General features: G+C 36.7%; 2 protein-coding genes across 4 annotated transcripts in view; one reads left to right on the plus strand and one right to left on the minus strand.

Moving 5' to 3' along the window:
* Positions 1–378: 378 nt before the first annotated feature.
* LOC128649038 (uncharacterized) lies at positions 379–12,845 on the minus strand. 3 transcript variants are annotated; one of them, XM_053702075.1, is made up of 4 exons: positions 12,495–12,845; positions 11,519–11,647; positions 6,506–6,563; positions 379–615 (listed from the first exon to the last, which is right to left on the minus strand). In XM_053702075.1, exons 1-4 carry the CDS (start codon positions 12,522–12,524, stop codon positions 581–583), a joined length of 252 nt encoding a protein of 83 aa, XP_053558050.1. In that variant the 5' UTR covers positions 12,525–12,845; the 3' UTR covers positions 379–580. The 3 variants fall into 3 exon arrangements, 1 of the variants encoding a protein (XP_053558050.1); XR_008400642.1 differs by lacking the exons at positions 6,506–6,563; positions 12,495–12,845 and having other exon boundaries at positions 11,519–11,661; XR_008400641.1 differs by lacking the exon at positions 12,495–12,845 and having other exon boundaries at positions 6,506–11,661.
* Positions 11,940–23,796, plus strand: part of SLC7A4 (solute carrier family 7 member 4) — a 174,137-nt gene continuing 162,280 nt past the window's right edge. Inside the window, exon 1 of the mRNA XM_053702074.1 lies at positions 11,940–12,284. The gene's annotated coding sequence lies outside the window, so the exon portion shown is untranslated. The remainder of the gene's footprint in view (positions 12,285–23,796) is intronic.

The following is a 23,796-nucleotide window of genomic DNA, read 5'->3' on the forward strand; positions in this document are numbered from 1 at the left end:
TGTTTTTTTTACTCAGCGCATCGGCCAGCTGTATAGTCACAGCCCGGCCCGACCGCGCCATAGCACTAAGTCAGACAGCAGGAGCGAGCTGCACTTAGTCTTATGGTGCGGACGGCCGGCTGTGACTATACAGCTGGCCCGATGCGTTGTTTGAAAAAAACAGACCCGCTCAGAAGATCACAGAGAGCGGGTCTGTAAAACAGCAGGTTTTTTTTCAAATTCAAAGGGGAAATTTTGTTTTAAAACGTTTGCGCTAATATAATTTTATATAATTCTGCACTATGTGCAGAATTAAATAACATTATTTTAAAGGTTTACTGTCCCTTTAACTAATGTACGAATTTGAAGCATACTCAAACGACACAAAAGAGATACTAGTAATTTGTCAACAGAGGTTTATCTGAGGTGCAGTCCCAGATATTGTTTTGTATTTTGCTGTAGCTTGAAGGACAGGGAGCAGTTTCCTGTTACATGTGCTGTATATGTATTAAATGGGGATAGCCCTGTTTTATACTAAACACATATTTGCCAATTACATGTCGACCGAATAGCACAACATTCCTTTTACATCCATCTGGACTCATTGCCCTCCGTGACTTCTTTGTTGATTAAAATCTGCAATACAAAAGACAAGAAAGGGTGTGAGACCTGTTATATGATCTTCTATTTATTTATTTAGGGATGGGAGGGTTATTATTATTATTATCAGTTATTTGTAGAGCGCCAACAGATTCCGCAGCCCTGTAAACAGAGGGTAGTACAACAAAACAATTAAAGGGATCAGATGGGTATAGGGCCCTGCCAAGAGTTGCACTGTTGTAATTATCTCTTAAGAAGGTGAGGGTGGGAAAGAAAACAAGCTGTAAACGGAAACTCCTACTCTGCTAAGTCCCTATTCTACCTTACTCGTTTTTAGTCCCTCCCCTAGCCTTTACCTATTTCTCCCCCTATCCCTGCCTATTCCCTTTGTTCTGCCAGCAGCTCCCCCTCCCTTCCCCCTAGAACTTGGTATGGAGGGGGAAGATGTTGGTTTCTGGTGCTCCTCCATTGTCCCACCCACTTACTGTGCTCCCTGACCACCTGGTCACTCCACACTCATAAGTGCTGTAGAGCCAACTTTCCCCCACACCAGAATTTTTTTATTACCTCACCTTCCCTCTTTTTTACCTCCCCAATAAAGACACAACAACGATGTAGTGGCAAATTTAGTTGAAATAATCTTTATTGTCAAAAAGGAAGACAAGAGACATATCTAATACATCATGCCCCTAGTTCAGATAAACATATTTATATTCATTGTTACAGTCTCAGGACCTCTTATCATGTTCGATAAAGTTTTATAATTCCATATATCTGTCTCAAACAACATGAAAAAGAGTTGTAGGATGAAACAACTTCTCTCAGCAATTAGTATATCCATCCGGCTTTCCCAATGTATCTCCATCATTACTGAAATCTCTGAAAGTCCATAGAGTCCTAGGAAAAGCTCCCACCTACTGAAGTTGCCTTCAGGCATAGGAAATATATGAGGTCCTGTTTATTTTCCTGAAGTAGGAACGAAATTATCTATAGTCTTCCTTCCCCTCCCTTTTCTAATGTGTTTTCCTTTTATTTTAATAATTATAAACATTAAACATAAACTTTTGAAACTGTAAAACAATAAACTCATAACTGTATAACCTTTCCCGTCGAGCAGAGAGAGAACCATCAAATTGTATCTAAGATGTATATAAGTTCCCCATAAAAGACTTAGTGGCAATAAGTTTAGGAGAGATCCCCTATCGTGTTATAACTCTTGAAAGACTTAAATTTCCCTTATCTCTCTTCTATCTCTGTTCATGATCCAGTGGACCCAAATCTTTTGGAAATGTGTTGTTGTATCCTGCAACCAAGAGGCAGATTCTGACATAGCATATATATTATCTAACCTGTTAATCACTTCTGACCACGTTGGTGAACCTGTTCTCCAGTGTTTGGCTATACATATCCTCGTGGTTGTACAAAGTATATTTATGAATATATTGGTAGCTAAGTTTAAGGATTCATCTGAAACATGCAAGAGGGCCTGCGCCGCCGTTAGCATCATAGATTTATCTAATAGGATACTTATCAATTTAGAAAGTTTGTTCCAAATTTGTTTAATCTCCCCACATTCCCACCACATATGCATATAATTTCCAATTTCTGCACAGCCTCTGTAACAGAGTCTACTTTTCTGCAATGTATAATGTGCAGTTCTTATGGGTGTAAGATACCACCTGTAAGATGTTTTAATAGAATTTTCGATAAGGTCTGCGCATATCAGTCCCTTGCTAATCCTAGAAAGTATTTGTGTCCATCTGTCATCATCATATGTTTCACCTAAGTCTCTTTCCCAATTCTCATGAAGCGGCAATTTGGAGCCTTTTTTTGCATCTTGTATTGCCAAGTACAGTTGTGATATTAGTTTTTTATTTCTACCTGGGGTTGCAATAATGCGTTCTGTTGTAGTGTATGGGTTTAGTGGTTTGTTTTGTCTGTATTTGTATATTGTGGTGGATATCTGAAGATATAGGAACCAATGTAAGGTGTCCGGCTGAAGTTTATCTTTCAGTTGGGTGTATGTGAGCATTTTACCTTTATCTAAAAAGTCTGCAACTCTGTAGAGGCCTTTATTTTCCCACTTACATATTAGTATTTGAAATTCTGCAGGAAGTATAGAACCCAGTGGTATTATCTTAGTACCCTTGGGTATGAGGCCTAGAGAAGATGTGAGGTATTTCCACATATGTTTGGACTCCTCTGTCACCTTGAGTTTGTATAGTGTTTTGTTTGTAGTGTTTGAGGTGTTCCAAACAATCGTGGCTGGATCATTCACCCCAGCTAAGTCTGCCTCTAGTCTAGTCCAAGTTATTTCTCGACAGTTTTTGCTTATCAGCGTAATTTGTGACAACCTAGCTGCCTGATAGTAGTCTAACAAATTGGGCACCCCCACTCCCCCTAGCTGTTTGTGTTGTTTTAATAGTTGGGAGGCTATTCTAGCTGTTTTGGGTCCTCGTAGGAATCTAATTAGGTCCATCTGGAGATCTGCTAGCTCTCTTTGCGGTACTTTGATTGGTAATGCTCTGAAGAGATATAATATTCTCTGTAGAATATTCATCTTTATAATCGATAATCTGCCATACCAGGAGAAACACCCCCTCCTCCATCTACCCAAATCCCTTCTTACGGTCTTAAAGATCTCAGTATAGTTTGCCTTATAGAGTCCCTCTAGTGTGTTTGTTATGTTAACTCCCAAGTATTTGATATATTTTTTAGCCCACTTAATGTCAAAATTCGCTTCTATCAACTTACGAGTATGTAGTGGTAGTGTCAGTGGTATAGCCTCACACTTATCTGAATTTATTTTGAAGCCTGAGATTTTTGAAAATTCATCAATGACTTGATATAGATGAGGGAGTGATCTTAAAGGTTTCGTCAATGTAAGCAAAATGTCATCCGCAAATAAGGTGAGTTTATATTCTTCTTTGTTAATTTTTACTCCGGTAATGTCTTTTGCTCCCCTGATGTAGGCCGCTAAAGGTTCTATGCTTAGTGCAAATAATAGAGGAGATAGCGGGCAGCCCTGACGTGTCCCATTTAATATTTTAATTGGCCTAGACTGATGGCCCGTTGCTCTGATAGTTGCTGTTGGGTCTGAATACAGGTTTTTAATAGCCGTCATGAATTGTCCTTTGAAACCCATGAATGTTAGTGTCTCAATCATATATTCCCAGTCGACCCTATCAAACGCCTTCTCTGCGTCCAGAGATAGGAGCAGAGAAGGCGTTTTTGTCCCCACCAAGTACTCCACCAGAGACACCGTTCGTCTCACATTATCTGGGGCTTCCCTTTCTTTTATGAATCCTACCTGGTCGGGATGTATCAATGAGGGTAGATATAATTTGAGCCTATTTGCTAAAATTTTTGTAAAAATTTTTAAATCTTGGTTAATCAATGAGATCGGCCTATAGTTTTGGTATTTTTTGGGATTCCTTCCTGGTTTGGGTATAACCACTATTTTGGCCTGCAATATGTCCTGTGGGATACGGGTACCCTGCATGATGTCATTGCAGAATTTGTGCAAGTGGGGGACCAGACATTTTTTAAATACTTTATAATATTCACCTGAGAACCCATCAGGACCCGCCGGTAGTGGCAAATTTAAAGGGACACTGAACCCAAATTTTTTCTTGCGTGATTCAGATAGAGCATGCAATTTTAAGCAACTTTCAAATTTACTCATATCATCAAATTTTCTTCATTCTCTTGGTATGTTTATTTGAAAAGCAAGAATGTAAGTTTAGATGCTGGCCCATTTTTGGTGAACAAACTGGGTTGTCCTTGCTGATTGGACAGCACCAATAAAGAAGTGCTGTCCATGGTTCTGAACCAAAAATTTACTGGCTCCTTAGCTTAGATGCCTTCTTTTTCAAATAATGATAGCAAGAGAACAAAGAAAAAATGATAATAGGAGTAAATTAGAAAGTTGCTTAAAATTGCAAGCTCTATCTGAATCACGAAAGAAAACATTTGGGTTCTGTGTCCCTTTAACAAGGTCACTTTATTTAAATCATATGCATATGAAACGGCAATGAGTCCCCTAACTAAACCCCCCGTAATTGCGGCTTAACTTGCCTTAACTGGAAACCATCATTTGAAAAGGGGGGTAGGGAGTCCCTCAGCCAGCCTTTACACCGCACCAAACGCTGCATTGCACATGTGGAAACATTACTGGCTCGCCCATTGGGGTCGTAGACCTATATTTCCACTTACGCCCTTTGCGTTACTCGGTCAAACTGTGCACCAACCCTGGCCGCCAATTACCGCCACCATACCCAAAAACAAAAGAGGGGACTCTTTGCTGCAACCTCCCTATACTATTCAACTGCCCAACCTAGCTTGTGACCTCCACTCCCCATGTTTTGTAGAGTGGTCCTTATGTCCTGTAGGAAAATGTCTAAACCACAGTCCGACAGATGTACCGCATCTGGCCTGTACATCTCCGTGCTCACCACTCAGTGTGATGGCACTATTGATGCGTTTTCTAGCCCTAAAAATCTCCTCTCTGGGAATCTACGCCCCACCAATTGTGTTATTATAGAGGATCACACCAGCCTGATATGCGTTCATTTAAAAATCAGCCCCTGTGGCAAGTGTTCCCATCTCATGCCTCTCCTCCCTAACTATGGTATCAAAGCTTTGCTGTTGTGGAAACCAACTGCTGATTATTATCCCTTGTGGCCTTAACCGGCGCCCAGTGTATGTAGGAGTCATAAAAGTTTACATTAACTTTAAGTCCCGTTCAAAAGGGGGGGGTATACTCGTTATTACCACTTAATCAACCATTTAGGATGACATACCAGAAATTTAGGAGTCAGATGCCTGAGACTGTATGTTAAAGTCAAATAACCTGTCTAGTACAGTAGAATCTCTTGAAACTATACTTTATTGCTTTACAAAAAAAGTTAGGCCCTACTGATCACATAACTAGAACACCATTAAACTGCTGATCCAGTTCTAAAGAATGCAGTTCTTTTGTTAATATTAAATGCTTTTGCTTCAGGATAAGGTATCAAGCCCACAGTTCCTTCTCTGTCTGACTCTCTGTAAATCCTCATGGAGAGCTTAAACAATAGTACCATGCTTTAGTCCTTTTCATGCAAAACAGAAAATGGCATCCTTTTTATTAGCAAGGAATAGCTTTTAATAATTTAGTTTGGTACAAAAAAACACCCCGGAATCAATAAACAACCATGTTGATACCGAAATTACAAGCGGAACTAGGAATGCCTAACTTTAGAAATGCAGTCTTTCCCCAAAGTAAAGTAGACCGGAGTATACATAAAAATGATAAATGCTGGGTTATCCTAGAACAAGATATAATATAAACTTTACAAATTAGTAGACTATGTTGGTCTATAACTACCTTGTAGAAAGAAAATAGTATGCCCCATCCAATAAATAAAGCAACATTCCAAATCTGGGAAATAAGTTCAATACATGTACCCCACATCTCTTCTAAGGTTTCCTTACTAGTAGAAAACAGAGAATTAGACTTAGGACATTATATAAAACCAAATAAACATGATTTATACACTGCTGACTTACTATCTATTAGTGGACTAAGGACAACTGATCTAATTGGCCAAGGCTTTAATTGTTTTAAACAATGGTCCACATACAGATGTGTACATCCCTTCCTTACAAAACACAAACAAGACCTCAGACTAACTTTGACCAGTTATGTACTAGCTCACCACCAATTAGACATACAATATTAATCATAAATAAGCTACTATATAGCACCCCTCATGGATAGGTTCCACCACACTTACCAAGCTGGGAAAGATATTTATATATTATATTATTGCCACAAACAGACTCACTGACTTAATAATCAACACTAAAGTCATCTATAGATATTACATAGATAGGATTTTAGACCACAAAGACTACATTGACTATTACATAATATAAAAAATACCTGCTGGAGATGCAATCACATTGCAATGGCATGTCCCATATGTGGTGGTGGTGGTGTCCTTTAATTCACAATTTTTGAAGGAAGATGATTATATAGAGAGAAAAATGAAGTGGAGATATAAAATAGCCTTATACCCACTAATATGGCTATTATGCAAACCTCCCAAAATAAAAAACAAAGCCTACCTTAAACTATGTTACATAATAGTAAATAGTATTACAGAAATGATAAGTGTATGGGATATAAATGAGGACTTTGGATCATATTCATATAACAAACCATATCCTTATTTTTTCGTTTTGACATTTGTATTATGACATTTGGTGCAGAGTCAGACACTGTTTACATAAAGTTAACTTACATTGAATAGTTAGAGGAGCTGTGATTCTAAATTATGTTAATAATCATTATTGAAAATACTTGTAATTAAATAAAATAAATAATAAAAATGTATTTCCAATATTGATCTCCAGAAGTATAAACCCTATCATTCAATAAAACATGTTCTATCTTTCCCAACAGATATTTAAATGGACCCCAGGATATAAAGACTTGTAGTAACAATTAGTAAACACGTACTACGTATTAAATGCAAATTACGTTACTCATATTCACTCTATATATCCCCCAGATTTATAATCAGCCGGCTATAACGCCAGCATCCTATTTTCTACTGATAGACCAAACTCAGCTGCATGATGAGCTTAGTCTTCAAATAGGGTAGGGAAGGGTAGAGGTGTCTGCTGAACCTAACCAGCTGAGGGTAAGGACTAAATGCGATTTTATTTACTGAGGTATATTTTACAATACACCGATTATAGATATGTAAATAAGGAAACAAACTTTATATGTGTTAAATTATATCAAAGCAAAAAATCCCTGAGTACTGCTGGGAAATTATATCCCGTAGGATTCGTCACAGGAAAAAACTTCTGTTTTACTGTGAGTGACGTCCCATTTGGGCATGCGCACTGACCCAACCACCAAACAGGCTAGAACATTTTTAATTGTGATATAGAGATAGACTCGGTAATAGAATAATAGACTCTGTACAATTTATTCAGCTAAATCAATCTATTTTGTTTTCATTCAATTATAATTGTAAAATATACCTAACCATATACATTGCCAGTACTGTATACCTACAAACAGCTTTAAATGGTTGCACAGTCTGGACGAGCAAGTGGGTGTTCTTATATAACAATCCAGCAATAACCATATGCCTTAAAAAGCATAGAAAGCCTTAGCAACAATAGCAATTTATCGTGCATTACTTGCGATATATATTTATCCACACGGTGCCTTTATAAGAATTATACAGTATGGATTACATAGGTAATTATTTTATGTTGTGTTTATTTCCAGTACTACAAATATTGATCTCACTGGCATCAAAAGAGTGTTCTTATGCATTGTGTACTTATTTTGTTTGTCACTTTAAGCAATATATATTAGTTTCTTTAAAATATTCTTCTAATAAATAGCTATAGCTGAATTAGCATTTAAGTCATATGTATTTTTAAGGAATGTTGCTGTATTTTGGCTCAAACTAGCTAAATGACTGCTATAATCATTAATATATCTATAGCAAGACAATATATCATAATGACAGGATCTTCCATATTCTCTTGTATGACAATGTTAAAGCACATTATAAGAAAAGAAATACTTCAACTATACTTGACTACACAAGCCACTGGGAATGCCTTAGTATTGTCTGTAATCTCCAGGTCCTGTTTTAGCCATACAGAAATAATTATACAAGATTAGAGAGCTTTCTTGAGATTTAATAATTCTATGCAGTGAATAATGCATGAGATTGATATGTTTGTCTATATCCCCACAATGTCTGAGCTTCTGTAACATTTTTGAAAATTAGGATATTGCTTATTCATATTGCTATGGACCTTTTGTCTGATATTTCTGGAAATAACTTGGTTAAATGTTCTCTTTAGTTGGACCATTTTATTTGTAAACTAATTGTTTTCCAAACTCTGAGCAGAATGATCCCCCCCCCCTTCCAGGCCAGTATTATACTCCTCAAAGATGCGGGCCCAAGGCCTCAATGGTGGCCTCCGGTCCGCCAAGAACACGCTCCGCCTCATATGTGGCGCATGGTTCTTCAAACTCAGAAAGGTCTTGTTGGGAGGAGACAGGGTCACGGTTATATAGTGGACAGGATCATGTGTGGTCTGGGTGGTGGGGGCGTCTGGGTGGTTCATGGTTGTAAAGAGATTTCCAGGCAGCACATAGTATGTGACAGGATACAGCCTTTGTACTTATGTTTGTGTATAAAGATAATACAGAAAATACTAAGGCAGCACATAGTATGTGACAGTATACAGCCTCTGTACTTATGTTTGTGTATACAGATAATACAGACAATACTAAGGCAGCACATAGTATGTGACAGTATACAGCCTCTGAGCTTATGTTTGTGTATACAGATAATACAGACAATACTAAGGCAGCACATAGTATGTGACAGGATACAGCCTCTGTACTTATGTTTGTGTATACAGATAAAACAGAAAATACTAAGGCAGCACATAGTATGTGACAGTATACAGCCTCTGAGCTTATGTTTGTGTATACAGATAATACAGAAAATACTAAGGCAGCACATAGTATGTGACAGTATACAGCCTCTGTACTTATGTTTGTGTATACAGATAATACAGCCAATACTAAGGCAGCACATAGTATGTGACAGGATATAGCCTCTGTAATTATGTTTGTGTATACAGATAATACAGACAATACTAAGGCAGCACATAGTATGTGACAGTATACAGCCTCTGAGCTTATGTTTTGTGTATACAGATAATACAGACAATACTAAGGCAGCACATAGTATGTGACAGTATACAGCCTCTGTACTTATGTTTGTGTATACAGATAATACAGACAATACTAAGGCAGCACATAGTATGTGACAGGATACAGCCTCTGTACTTATGTTTGTGTATACAGATAATACAGACAATACTAAGGCAGCACATAGTATGTGACAGTATACAGCCTCTGTACTTATGTTTGTGTATACAGATAATACAGACAATACTAAGGCAGCACATAGTATGTGACAGGATACAGCCTCTGAGCTTATGTTTTGTGTATACAGATAATACAGACAATACTAAGGCAGCACATAGTATGTGACAGGATACAGCCTCTGTACTTATGTTTGTTTATACAGATAATACAGACAATACTAAGGCAGCACATAGTATGTGACAGGATACAGCCTCTGTACTTATGTTTGTGTATACAGATAATACAGACAATACTAAGATAGCACACAATACTAAGGCAGCACATAGTATGTGACAGGATACAGCCTATGAGCTTATGTTTGTGTATACAGATAATACAGACAATACTAAGATAGCACACAATACTAAGGCAGCACATAGTATGTGACAGGATACAGCCTATGAGCTTATGTTTGTGTATACAGATAATACATACAATACTAAGATAGCACACAATACTAAGGCAGCACATAGTATGTGACAGGATACAGCCTATGAGCTTATGTTTGTGTATACAGATAATACAGACAATACTAAGGCAGCACATAGTATGTGACAGTATACAGCCTCTGTACTTATGTTTGTGTATACAGATAATACAGACAATACTAAGGCAGCACATAGTATGTAACAGGATACAGCCTATGAGCTTATGTTTGTGTATACAGATAATACAGACAATACTAAGATAGAACACAATACTAAGGCAGCACATAGTATGTGACAGGATACAGCCTATGAGCTTATGTTTGTGTATACAGATAATACAGACAATACTAAGGCAGCACATAGTATGTGACAGGATACAGCCTCTGTACTTATGTTTGTGTATACAGATAATACAGACAATACTAAGGCAGCACATAGTATGTGACAGGATACAGCCTCTGAGCTTATGTTTGTGTATACAGATAATACAGACAATACTAAGGCAGCACATAGTATGTGACAGGATACAGCCTCTGTACTTATGTTTGTGTATACAGATAATACAGACAATACTAAGGCAGCACACAATACTAAGGCAGCACATAGTATGTGACAGGATACAGCCTCTGTACTTATGTTTGTGTATACAGATAATACAGACAATACTAAGGCAGCACACAATACTAAGGCAGCACATAGTATGTGACAGGATACAGCCTCTGTACTTATGTTTGTGTATACAGATAATACAGACAATACTAAGGCAGCACACAGTATGTGACAGGATACAGCCTCTGTACTTATGTTTGTGTATACAGATAATACAGACAATACTAAGGCAGCACACAGTATGTGACAGGATACAGCCTCTGTACTTATGTTTGTGTATACAGATAATACAGACAATACTAAGGCAGCACACAGTATGTGACAGGATACAGCCTCTGTACTTATGTTTGTGTATACAGATAATACAGACAATACTAAGGCAGCACATAGTATGTGACAGGATACAGCCTCTGTACTTATGTTTGTGTATACAGATAATACAGACAATACTAAGGCAGCACACAATACTAAGGCAGCACATAGTATGTGACAGGATACAGCCTCTGTACTTATGTTTGTGTATACAGATAATACAGACAATACTAAGGCAGCACACAATACTAAGGCAGCACATAGTATGTGACAGGATACAGCCTCTGTACTTATGTTTGTGTATACAGATAATACAGACAATACTAAGGCAGCACATAGTATGTGACAGGATACAGCCTCTGAGCTTATGTTTTGTGTATACAGATACATTTCTCTCACAGGAGACTTATGTGGTTTTCAGCATGATATTCGTTATAGGTCGCATTTAATTGTATACAATTACTATTCGCAGCACACAAACATCTATTTTATACAGTGGTGTGTGTGATTAGTTATGGCATTTACACAGTATATTTTGTAATATATGCAGCACATTGTGAATCAGAGGGAGAGGATGCTGCAGGGGAAGCAGGGGGCAATAAGGAGGATTTAGGGGGATAACACTCACCTGTAACCCTTGTCTTCTTTCTAGGTAAGTGTATGTGTAGCACGGTATCTTGCAGTCCTTTAGTTGGAACCTGCTTCCTCGCTCCATGTTACTGCAGCCTGTGAAACAAAGAGAAACTGTTCCTGCGACCTGTGAAGAAAGAAGACAAGCTGTTAACTGAACCTCCTACTCTGCTAAGTCCCTATTCTGCCTTACTCTTTTTTAGTCCCTCCCCTAGCCTCTCCCTATTTCTTCCCCTATCCCTGCCTATTCCCTTTGTTCTGCCAGCAGCTCCCCCTCCCTCCCCCCTAGAACTTGGTATGGAGGGGGGAGATGCTGGTTTCTGGTGCTCCCCCATTGTCCCACCCACTTACTGTGCTCCCGACCATCTGTTCACTCCACACTCATAAAGCCACTGCCCACGTTGTATATTGTAATCTATATGTTTCTATGAGAATGGCATGCTATTAGTATCAACCTTAGAAGGGTTAAGTCTCAAGCCTACGTCACAGTTCCAGAAGCCTGAGCAAATCCAATTGCTGTCACTTTTAACGTTCCAGGATCTGTCCCCGTGATCACCCCCTGCGCGTCTGTCATCACACTGGGAAACCCAGGGACACATCCCTGGATCTGCGGCAGGTGCAGGTGACTGTTCCTTCCCCAGCTCCAGTATACCCAGAATGACAGCCGTGTTATACTGCCACTGACTGGGCATTTAGACCGCTCCTGGCTGAGCTCAGATAAATTGTATTGGGTGGTGACATTAAGGAGGCTATAGTAGGAACAGGTGAGAACATCAGCTATCTATTGTGATTGAGCTTTATATTGTATGCATATGATATGTACTTATGTATTAGAGGATGTATATATATTTTCCTATTAATGTGCACTGATATGCATTATTTATACACATGTATTTTCGGTGTGTGTATAATTAAATGGTGTGTTTGCCCTGCTTCAGCTAACAACACATCAGCCATGCACAGGCTGCTTTTACCTCTAGCAGATCCGTTGTTTTGGTTGCCATGTCTGAAGGCTGGGTAGCTCCAAGTCTGGTGATTTCAGCCCTAAATAATTGATGAATTCACCTCTTGCACAGTATCCATAGCATCTGGTCTGCTTGCCTGCGTACATAACACACTGCCTGTGTGGGTGATGCCTAATCACAGAGTCATTTGCAAAGCTCAAGATTTTAGCATTGGATTAAGGCTCTTGTTTAATGCATTCATGCTTGGTGGATTTGTTGGCAGATTTCTTTAAAGGTGAGTAGAGTGCTACATGGATAGCTGATTCCAAGTCCTAATGTTTTCAGAGGGATATTTGTATAGTTTAAAATATTGGATGCACAATTTCCTGGCTTTGTAATTAAAAAATATGGACTGTTTGCCAAAATAAAACACAACAATGCTGTTATTGCCAGGGAAGCACAGATGAATAAAAAAAATATGCACCAATTTTGTTTTACTAATGGTAGAGCATAACCACATAACAAATTTGCACAAACACAGTTGTTTACACCCTAATTTATCTTTGCTTTTAAACTTGATGCTTTATGTAAACACTTTTTTTTATCAGGGCCACCCTTAGCATTTGTGGGGTCCTGGGCAAAACAAATTTGTGGGGCTCCCACCAGCCCAGCCCCCTTATTTGGCCTTGGTATTTTTATGCAGAGCAAACCCCCCCCCTACATTTTTTTATGTATTTAACTAATGTACGAATTTGAAGCATACTCAATAGACACAAAAGAGATACTAGTAATTTGTCAACAGAGGTTTATCTGAGGTGGAGTCCCAGATATTGTTTTGTATTTTGCTGTAGCTTGAAGGACAGGGAGCAGTTTCCTGTTCCATGTGCTGTATATGTGTAAGTGGAAATCAGATAACTCACTACACACTCCCTTGCTACACTACACACAGAAACACTACACAATGTGCATCAGGCACACACATGTATAAAGATTTTTTCACTGTTTAAGTTAAAATGCATGGAAATTCCAAAATGAATCTCTCTTACCCAACATAGATTAATAATACAATGCAGCATTGTATACTTTGTTTTAGATAGCGAGATTAATTTCAGAATTTCTGTGCTTTTTAATTGTTTATTGAGAATATAAACTCAGGCATTGATATGTTTATTGACACTTATTAAATAAAAACTTATTCAAAGGTACAGTCTACACCTTAGTCATCTTAAAGGTATAGTCTAGTCAAAATTAAACTTTCATGGTTCAAATAGAGCATGCAATTTTAAGGAACTTTTTAACTTACTCCTACTATCAATATTTATTCATTCTGTTGGTATATTTGTATGAAAAAGCAAGAATATAAGCTTAGTAGCCGGCCCATTTTTGTTTCAGCTCCCTGGGTAGTGCTAACTGATTGGTGGCTAAATGTAATCCACCAATCAACAAGTGCTACCAGGGTTCTGAACCAAAAACAAAAATGTAAGCTTGGTAGCCAGCCCATTTTTGGTTCAGAACCCTGGGTAATGCTTGCTGATTGGTGGCTAAATGTAATTCATCAATCAGCAAGCGCTACCCAGGATCTAACTCAAAAATGGGCTGGCTCCTAAGCTTACATTCTTCCTTTTTTCAAGTAAAGGTACCAAGAAAACAAAGAAAAAATATAATAGGAGTAAATGAGAAAGTTGCTTAAAATTGCATGCTCTATCTGAATGAATCATGAAAGTTTCATTTTGACTAGACTTAATGTCTTACTTTAGATTAAGCTGAAAATATCCTCCTGAATCCCTTTCTGTATCATGCTATAGTAACAGTAAAAAAAGTTATTTTAAAATGAATATTGTTTCTGGTCACTTTGAAATGGCTGCCAAGCTCTACCCACTGATGACATCACAATCTGAGCTGCATTTATGCACTCTGCTCTATAGCACTGACAGTTTGTTGAATCCAATTAGTGAGTCTTCTGTTACTAGTGAAGCCTTTAATGCAACCCAGATCATGATGTAATCAGTGGGAGGAGCTTGGCAGCCATTTCAAAGTGACCAGAAACCATATTCATTTTAAAATAACTTTTTAACTGTTACTGCTGCATGATATAGAAATGGGGTAAAGGAGGATATTTGCAGCTTAATCTAAAGTAAGATTTTAAGATGACTAAGGTGTAGACTGTCCCTTTAAAGGAACAAGAAAACCATATTTTTTCTTTCATGACTCGGACAGAGCACGTGCTTTTAAACAGCTTTCTGATTTACTTATATTATCTAGTTTGTTTTGTTGTCTTTGTATCTTTGGTTGAAAAGAATACCTAGGCTCGGGAGCTGCACTAATATGCCTCATGTTATTGGCTGACCCAATGCTTTCAGCTAGCTCCAAGTAGTGCATTGCTGCTTCTTAAACAAAAGATTTCAAGAGAATGAAGCAAATTAGATCATTAAAGTTTTATATTTCTAACACATCATTTGACCTGATTGATTGCAATAATATATATATATTAGCAACAGTGAATAAAGCCCCCAGAAACACAAATGGTCAATCGAATGGTTACCTGCTGTATTACATATTTCAGGAGTTATTTAACCTTTTACAAGCTGTATGTTTACTCCCTTAGACAGCGCTGTTAGCTTGAACTAAAGGAAATGGCAGGAATGAGGTGGATAGTGTTGAACCTGGCCTCTGTGTGTAAACTTTGCAAAGTGGATGGCAGTGGCTTTGGAGTTCATGTCCTTGCTGGAACTTTTACTACTCTCCCCAAACCAGGGCATTTCCTTGGAGCCAAATATAGATAGAAAACCTTTTATACAAACTGCTTGAGGCCGGAAAAGGCTTGGATTTCGGAATAATTTGGATTTCGGAATATTTGCATCTGTAAAATAGGACTGTTTGGAGAGGGGATGGAACCAAGTGTAAACAACAAAATCATGTCATTTAGGCAATATTTACATGTCATAATACAGCTTATACAACCTAAAGGTAGTTTTATACCATTTTTTTTTTTTAATATTTGTATACATAGCACCTTCAGAAAGAAAGTACAGTACTCTAATCAGAAAGGTAAAATGTGTTGTTTTAGTATAGACTATTATTTGCTATTTTAGAACACACAAAAAACCACACACACACACAAAGGCAGAGAGGATTGTGACTTACAGCCAGGGGAAAATCCATTTTTCTTTTATTTAAAAAAAAAATATATATATTTAAAAAGTTTGGATTTTAGAATATGTTTAGATATTGGAATTTCAGATTTGAGGATTCGTACCTGTACTCACTTTTAAATGTAACAAAGAACAATTTTGAATACTGTGCTCCATTAAAACTTTTGTTAAACTTTGTTAAACTACCATATAAGAAACAGCTGATTTGTCTCTAGAAAACCATCACAATATCAGATCTTAGAGTTATCCCACAGTTTATGGGATCATAGTTGAGCATAGTGTGCCCAGGATAGTGAGGAATTTCATGTCATACCTTGATTAAAACTGTAAGGAGGTATACAATGTAAGCAACTGCATTTAAAATAACTTTGTCTAAGAGTATACCTAATTTTCCGAATTAAAATATACTGTTAATGTTGCTAAAATACTGACGGTGGTAACCAGCTAATCTTACTGTATAAAATAGTCTACTTTCTGTAGAGGCTATTTGTTAAATAGTTAATTGTGAAAGAAGTAACATACAGGGAAAAAAACAAAAAGAAAGATCAACACTTTTATATTTGCAAGAAATTTCAATTGTAATAATTTGATTTACCTGAAGGAAAATTAAATCGGCCCATAATCATATGGCACATTTCAGCCTTTCTAAGTGGTGTGTATGGATACATGTAAATCCCTAGGGGCAGTGGTTTTGCATCCCCTTCCTACACAAACTATTTGTTTACACAATATATACACACACATATATATATATATATATATATATATATATATATATATATATATATATATATATATATATATACAGTATATATATATATATATATATATATATATATAAACCTTACTTGATTGAACAGCACAAGTATCTGGATTGCAGTGTTTTCTTTTTCATTGTCATTATATATAATATGAGCAAAATTAGGTACCAGCACACTCTCAATGTAGCTTAAAACAAGAAACTTTTATTGTAACAAGATTAAAACAGCAGGTAAGCATCTAACATGTTTCGGCGTATAGCCTTACTCATAGACATAACCTCCATTAAGAACTGGTTGCTTTTTAAACGAAATGCTGATATCTGATTGGTCAATGCTTGGTCATGTGACATTTCATATAAGAATTCTTAAACCTACATACACAATTACAAGCACTCAGATGCAGTGATAAATACTTAATTAACAAGGTTCTGTTTCACAATTCCCTGAATTATAGGTACATTGATACATAATTGTAACATATTTACAAGCGTATGGGTAGTATAATATATCCTTAGTGTTATTTTTAATGATATACTTACTTGATACATGTATATAGTAGTGATACTGGTCGCCATTCATAAATGATCCTACCTAAACATCGCAAGTGGAATATTTGTTTTGGATTTTCTATCCTAGTTATGAAATGGCATTTTAACCCTTTAAGGACACAGCTTTCATTTTGCTCAATTGTTTTATGACGGAAAAATTCCGTCATATGTCCTTAAGAGGTTAACCTTCAATTGTCAACAACTAGTATATGTTTTATCCATAGCTATAATGTTACTAAATTTATGATTGCCAGATTAATTACTTAAAAAATATATATTTATTATTAAACGCATAGGAAACAAATTATTCATACCTATGTATAGGAGGAATGGTGAAATTAGAACATATGATACTGTCTATGTCAATACAGGCATGAGCAATGACTCTCTCTGGTATCATACTAAAACAATGATAGGCTAAAGATACTAAAAATATGTCCTATAAAGTGCACTAAATCAGTTCAACTGCGGATAAGCTCCTTAGAATAACAGTTCTTAAAGGATACCAACAGTGAAGGTGATAAGTAAATAAAAACATGATCAAATTAAACACATAGGTAAATGCATGTGGCAGATCAATACATGTATAAATCTCCCAGTTGCCTAACAAAAATAGAAATAAATGATGCCTGTTAGTAAGTCCTATATATATATATATATATATATACACTGTATATAATGATACTGTCCATATCAATGATGGCATAAGCAATTCTCTCTCTGATATCATTTAAAACTAATGAGAGTACAAGGATACTAAATATATGTCCTGTTATGTGCACTAAGTCAGATCAACTGCGTGTTTGCTCCTTAGAGTAACAATTCTTACAGGATTCTAACAGTAAAGTGATGAGTAAATAAATACTTGATCGAAATAAACACATAGGTAAATGCATGTGGCAGATCAACACATATATAAATCTTCCAGTTGCCTATCAAAAACAATAATAACAAATAAATGATGCCTTTTAGTAAGTCTAACTACGTTGCACAGATTATATGGACAATTTACTCACAGTAATTGATTATATCATATATGGAATTGTACCCTTTAGGTACCCTGGTAGACAGAGTGAAAATCCATTATGCTTCTCTTTTGTGAAGAGGTTTTATCATACTGCCACCCCTTTTGGGTGCAATCACCTTCTCAATGATCATCCACCTAAAGGTAGAGTTGTCATTGTTGTGATCATTTATAAAGTGTTTATTCATGTTCTGAAGAATGTACAGAACATTTTATATCCGACAGGTGCTGTCTCATCTGTGGCCTCACGTGTAGTGCAACCTACATAACATCTGTCCTTACAAGTACACCAGATCAAATAGACCACATTTTTGCTCCTACAGTTAACAACTCTATCAAGTTTGTATGTTTTGTCTGTTGCATTGCATACAAAATGGTCACTTCTATTTATAAATGTGCATGGGATGCATGAACCATATCCACACCTATACATTGCTCTGGTTTCGAGCCATGTTCTATGTGCTGTTTGTGGGCGGAGCTCACTAGGTGAGAGAGTATGTTACCCAAAGTGACACCTCGTCTGTAAGAGAAGCGATAGCCCTGTTTAGTTAGTTTTTGAAGTTTGTCATCAGCTGAGAGTATTGGTATATGTCTCCTAATGATGTTACAAATTTCCTCATAAAATATAGAAAAAAGAATAAAAACTACACTTTATTAACATATATGCAAAATAGACGTTATCAAAGGAAAGATACTGCCATAGGTATAGGTATTGTCACTTCCAAACCCCTTATCAAAAAAACCCTAATTAGTCAGCATCAACCTCTTGTGAGCTGCTGGTGCAATGCTGAATACGGCGAGCGTATTGCTCGCCGTATTCAGCGATGTCTGTCGGACCTGATCCGCACTGTCGGATCAAGTCCGACAGACATTGTTAACTAGAGGCCAATGTATCATTCCATTTATCAATAAAAGCTTTGTCTTCAGTAATAAATGTAGGGAACTTGCGTATTCTCAATCCTCTTGGTATGATTTTAAGTACAGTTTATCTCTCTAAAGTCCACTTATCCCATTTCAGCGTTGTCTCTTTTTTCATGACATTTTCCATATGTTGGATATTATGTCCCAAAGGGTTAACATCTGTGGTATCATTGAATATTTTTTCGAAATCCTGCTCCAATTCATCTAAGTCTTTGTCTGTCTTTAAATATTCTAGTTGATTAGGTACCCTAGATTTGGTGAACTGGTGCTGGAAATCACTAATTTGTTTAATTTTGAAGGAAATGTGAATGGTATCCATAGTTTAAATGTTTTCTCTTAACTTTAAATTATTTGTGTTCAGGATTCAGCAGATCTTTTGTTGTGTTTTTCTCATTGATGGCCTCACTTTCTATATGTATGCCTAGAAATTTCAGTGATTTATGAGACTCCTACATATTTTTTTTTACTTGTCCCATTGCCACTGTTACTATTGCTGATGTGATACTAGTTGATGCCTATTATCTTACTGTTTCCAGCTTTCTTAGTTAATCTAAACGTATTTTTTACTTTTTTGTGTCTCTGTCACTCCATAGTTGTTTGTGCGTGTCACTCTCTGTATTGATGCATCTCACTCTGTCTAGCATAGAAAAACACAAGGGTCCTCATTTATCAAGCTGTCAATCTTGTGATTTGTGTGTAATATTGCATCAAAATCCGTGCGTAAATGTATAATTCAATGTTCCCTATTAAAATCATAAGATAAGCATTTTATTGATCATCATTTGTATTAGGTCACTTGCAGTCTTTTTTTTTTAAATGAATGAACCCTTATGGACCATTCAGTGCACTGTTTTTCAAAGTTAGCATTTATCCGGTCTATACGTTTATATGTATCTTTAGATTTGCGATTTTATAGCTTTTAGGTGGCTACCTCTACTAATTATTAAGTTCAGGTGTTTCAGCCACACCCCTTATTAACAGGTGCATAACATCCAGCATTTAGCAATGAAATTTCCATAGACACACATTGGCAGTACAATGGATAGTACTGTAGAGCTCAGTGACTTTAAATGCGGCTCTGTCATATGATGCCATCTTTGCCACAAGTCAGTTTGTGCAATTTCTGCCCTAAGAGATCTTCCCTTGTCATCTGTACGTACATTACTCACTACAGAATTCCAAACTACCTCTGGAAACAGCATCATCACATGGCCGAGCAGCTGTACACAAGCATCTGCTTGAGTGGTGTAAAGCACACAGGCACAGAACTCTGGAACTGTTCTCTAGAGTTATGAATTACGCTTCACTGTCTGGCAGTTCGATGGAAGAATCTGTCTGCTACATACAGGAATGCATAGTGCCTACTGTAAAGTTTTGATGGAGGAGGGATAATGGTCTGGTGCTGTTTTTCAGGGTTTGGGCTAAGCCAAACCAGTGAATAGTCTTCTTAAAGGGACATGAAACACAAAGTTTTTCTTTTATGATTCAGATCGAGCATGCAATGTTAAACCGCTTTCAAATTTGCTTCATTCTCTTGACATTCTTTGTTGAAAAGCATATATAAATATGTTCAGTAGCTGCTGATTGGTGATTGCACATATATGCCATATATGCCTCATGCGATTGGCTCACCCATGTGCATTGATATTTTGTCAAAAAGGATATTTGAAGAATGAGGCAAATTAAATAATGTAAGTAAATTGTAATGTTGTTTAAAATTGTATTCTTTTTCTGAATTATGAAAGAAAAATATTGGGTTTCATATCCCTTTAATGCTACAGTATACAATGATATTTCAGACAATTGGGTGCTTCCAACTCTGTGGCAGCAGTTTGTGGAAGGCCCTTTCCTGTTCCAGCATGGCTGTGCCCCTGTGCACAAAGCAAGGTCCTAGAAGACATGGTTTGACCAGTTCAGTGTCGAGGAGGTCAAGTGGCCTGCACAGAGCCCTAATATCAAACCCATTGAACACCTTTGACATGAAATGGAATGCTGAGTGCGAGACAACCTTTCTCGTCTAACATCAGTGCCTGACCTTTTAGCTGAAATAGACACAAATTCCCACAGACACACTCCAACATATTGTGTAAAGACTTCCCTGCTTCCCAGGAAGGAAGAGACCTTGATGTGATCCTGGGCCTACATTTGGCCAAATGCTGTAACTAACTCTTCCATTTTGCTTTTAATCTAGCTGTGTGCTTGCAAGAGTGTGGCAGACTTTATGTGTGTTGTGTAAATTAAGAACACACAATATGACATCTGGGTTAATCCAAACCAGTCAATAAAAGTCTGTCATTATTTGCTGTTGAAGCAATATCTTCCCTCATCTGGGTTGTACTCACAATTTGCAACCTCTGGCATATAGAATATTGGTGATAGAAATCTCCCTCAGGTCAGCAGGATAGGTGGCTTATAAACACATACTGTCTTTTTTTAACAGCATATATTGACACAGAGTTCAATCTATTGTTTTGAATTTACCTGGATTTCATATTGTGTGTGTGCCAAATCCACCTCTCTTTTTGTAATACTCACTATAGATATATCAGGAGAGGTTATATCACCTGGCATCAGTCAGCACCTTTACCTACATCTAAAACATAAGTCTTTTTATAATCAATCATTTACGGTGTAGATATTTACATATAATTTGGAGGAGGCTACATGCATAGATCACTTTTTGGGTTTTGAGGTGATAAATATGTCATTTTCATTATGTTTCATTTGTGTTCAGTGTGGTCCGTTCCAAAAAAAAAAAAAAAAAGCAAGAGAAGGTGTAAAATATATTTGCTTTAAATTTGTTTCAGATGATAAACACAGCAGTTGTTTAATTTATGTAGCTAAGGTTCATTATGCTTCGGTGTGACAAGCAGGTGAATTTGTTCTGTTTTAAAGGGATAGTCAACACCAGAATTTTTGTTGTTTTAAAATATAGCTAATCCCTTAATTACCCATTCCCCAGTTTTGCATAACCCACACAATTATAATAATACACGTTTTACCTCTGTAATTACCTTGTATCTTAGCATCTGCAGACTGCCCCCTTAGTTCAGTTCTTTTGACAGACTTGCATTTTAGCCAATCAGTACTCACTCCTCGGTATATTCATGTGCATGAGCTCAATGTTATCTATATGAAACACATGAACTAACCCCCTCTAGTGGTCAAAATGCATTCAGCTTAGAGGCGGCCTTCAACGTCTAAGAAATTAGCATATGAACCTCCTAGGTTTAGCATTTAACTAAGAATACAAAAAGAACAAGGCAAAATTGATTATAAAAGTAACTTGGAAAGTTGTTTAAAATTACATGCCCTATTTGTTTGATGAAAGTTTTTTTTTGGACTTGACTGTCACTTTAATAAAAAAAAGTCAGCTGCTTGCAAATAAACTAATACGACATCCTGGTTTGAATTCTGTGTGAAAGCTTCATGTAATAAGACATAAATAAAACACAAGACCATTAAAGCAAGAGGCTTTAACACTGACATAATCACGTAAAACCTTACATGTATGTTTATATGTTGTTGCTTTCCTTCATTGTATGATAGTTTACTAAACATTTCTTTTACTTTTCAAAGCTAGGATCTATTTAAACATGCAAATATTATATGTGAAGAGATATCAGACATTCAGAGTTTCTGTTGTGCATTTAAAAGAGCAGTTTTATATATTTTTATATTAAATAAGGGCTTTGTAATGTCTAAGCAAAAACAGGAGACACATTTTACATTTGGGAACGTTAGTGCAGCTTAGGGCAGAAAATATAGACTTTCACCTACTTAAACTGGAGTCAGGGAAAGAGTAGGCAAATACCTAGGGAAAGGCTGGCAAACTTGTGGCATCAGTGCTGTTTGGTTTCATTGGCTGTCTTACATAATCATTTTTGTTACAAACCCCTTTACTACAGGGACTTTCAGAGAACTGTCTTAAAATATCTGAGAATTTGTAAAATTTTTGCTATCACTCCATTTAATCAGAGAGCCTTGTTTTTTTCTATTTACCTGTCAAAGCTATATAAATATTTTTTTTAAGTAGACAATCTATTGATCTAGGCCCATTTTGGTATATTTCATGCCACCATTTCACCACCAAATGGGATCATATAAAAACAAATTGCAATCTTGGCACAAATGATTGTAATAGCTTCTCTGGTATCCCCTGTGTTCAAAAGGGCAGAAAATATAGACTTAGTCAGGGCCAAAGTAGGCAACTACCTAGGGAAAGGCTGGCAAACTTGTGGCATCAGTGCTGTTTGGTTTCATTGGCTGTCTTACATAATCATTTTTCTTACAAATCCATTCTATAATGTACATTTAAATTCTGAAAAAGGTATGGGAACAACTTAATCGTTAATTTTGGCACACACACTCTCCATCCCTAGGGTTACATTTAAATTATAGAATGATTGTTCCACTTTACATTAATTTCCTAACATCATTTGAATAGTTGTATATATGCAAATTAAAAAAAACAAAACATTTTGCTATATAAAACATAACAATATTTACAAAAATAGCAAAAGGAACATTATAAGGGCGATTTTACAGAACTACATAAACCCCTTCACTACCGGGACTTTCAGAGAACTTTCTAAAAATACCTGAGAATTTGTAACATTTTTGCTATCACTCCATTTAATCAGAGAGCCTTGCTTTATTTATTTACCTGTCAAAGCTATATAAATATTTTTTTTAAGTAGACAATCTATTGATCTAGGCCCATTTTGGTATATTTCATGCCACTATTTCACCACCAAATGGGATCATATAAAAACAAATTGCAATCATGGCACAAATGATTGTAATAGCGTCTCTGGATTCCCCTTTGCTCAAAAATAGCTGACATACATGGCTTTGCCATTATGTTTTGGTAATTAGAAGACTGCTAACTGCAGCTGAGCACCACACTTCTATAATTCTCGGCAG

The sequence above is a fragment of the Bombina bombina genome, chromosome 2, assembly GCF_027579735.1.
Source record: "Bombina bombina isolate aBomBom1 chromosome 2, aBomBom1.pri, whole genome shotgun sequence".
Lineage (NCBI taxonomy): Eukaryota > Metazoa > Chordata > Amphibia > Anura > Bombinatoridae > Bombina > Bombina bombina.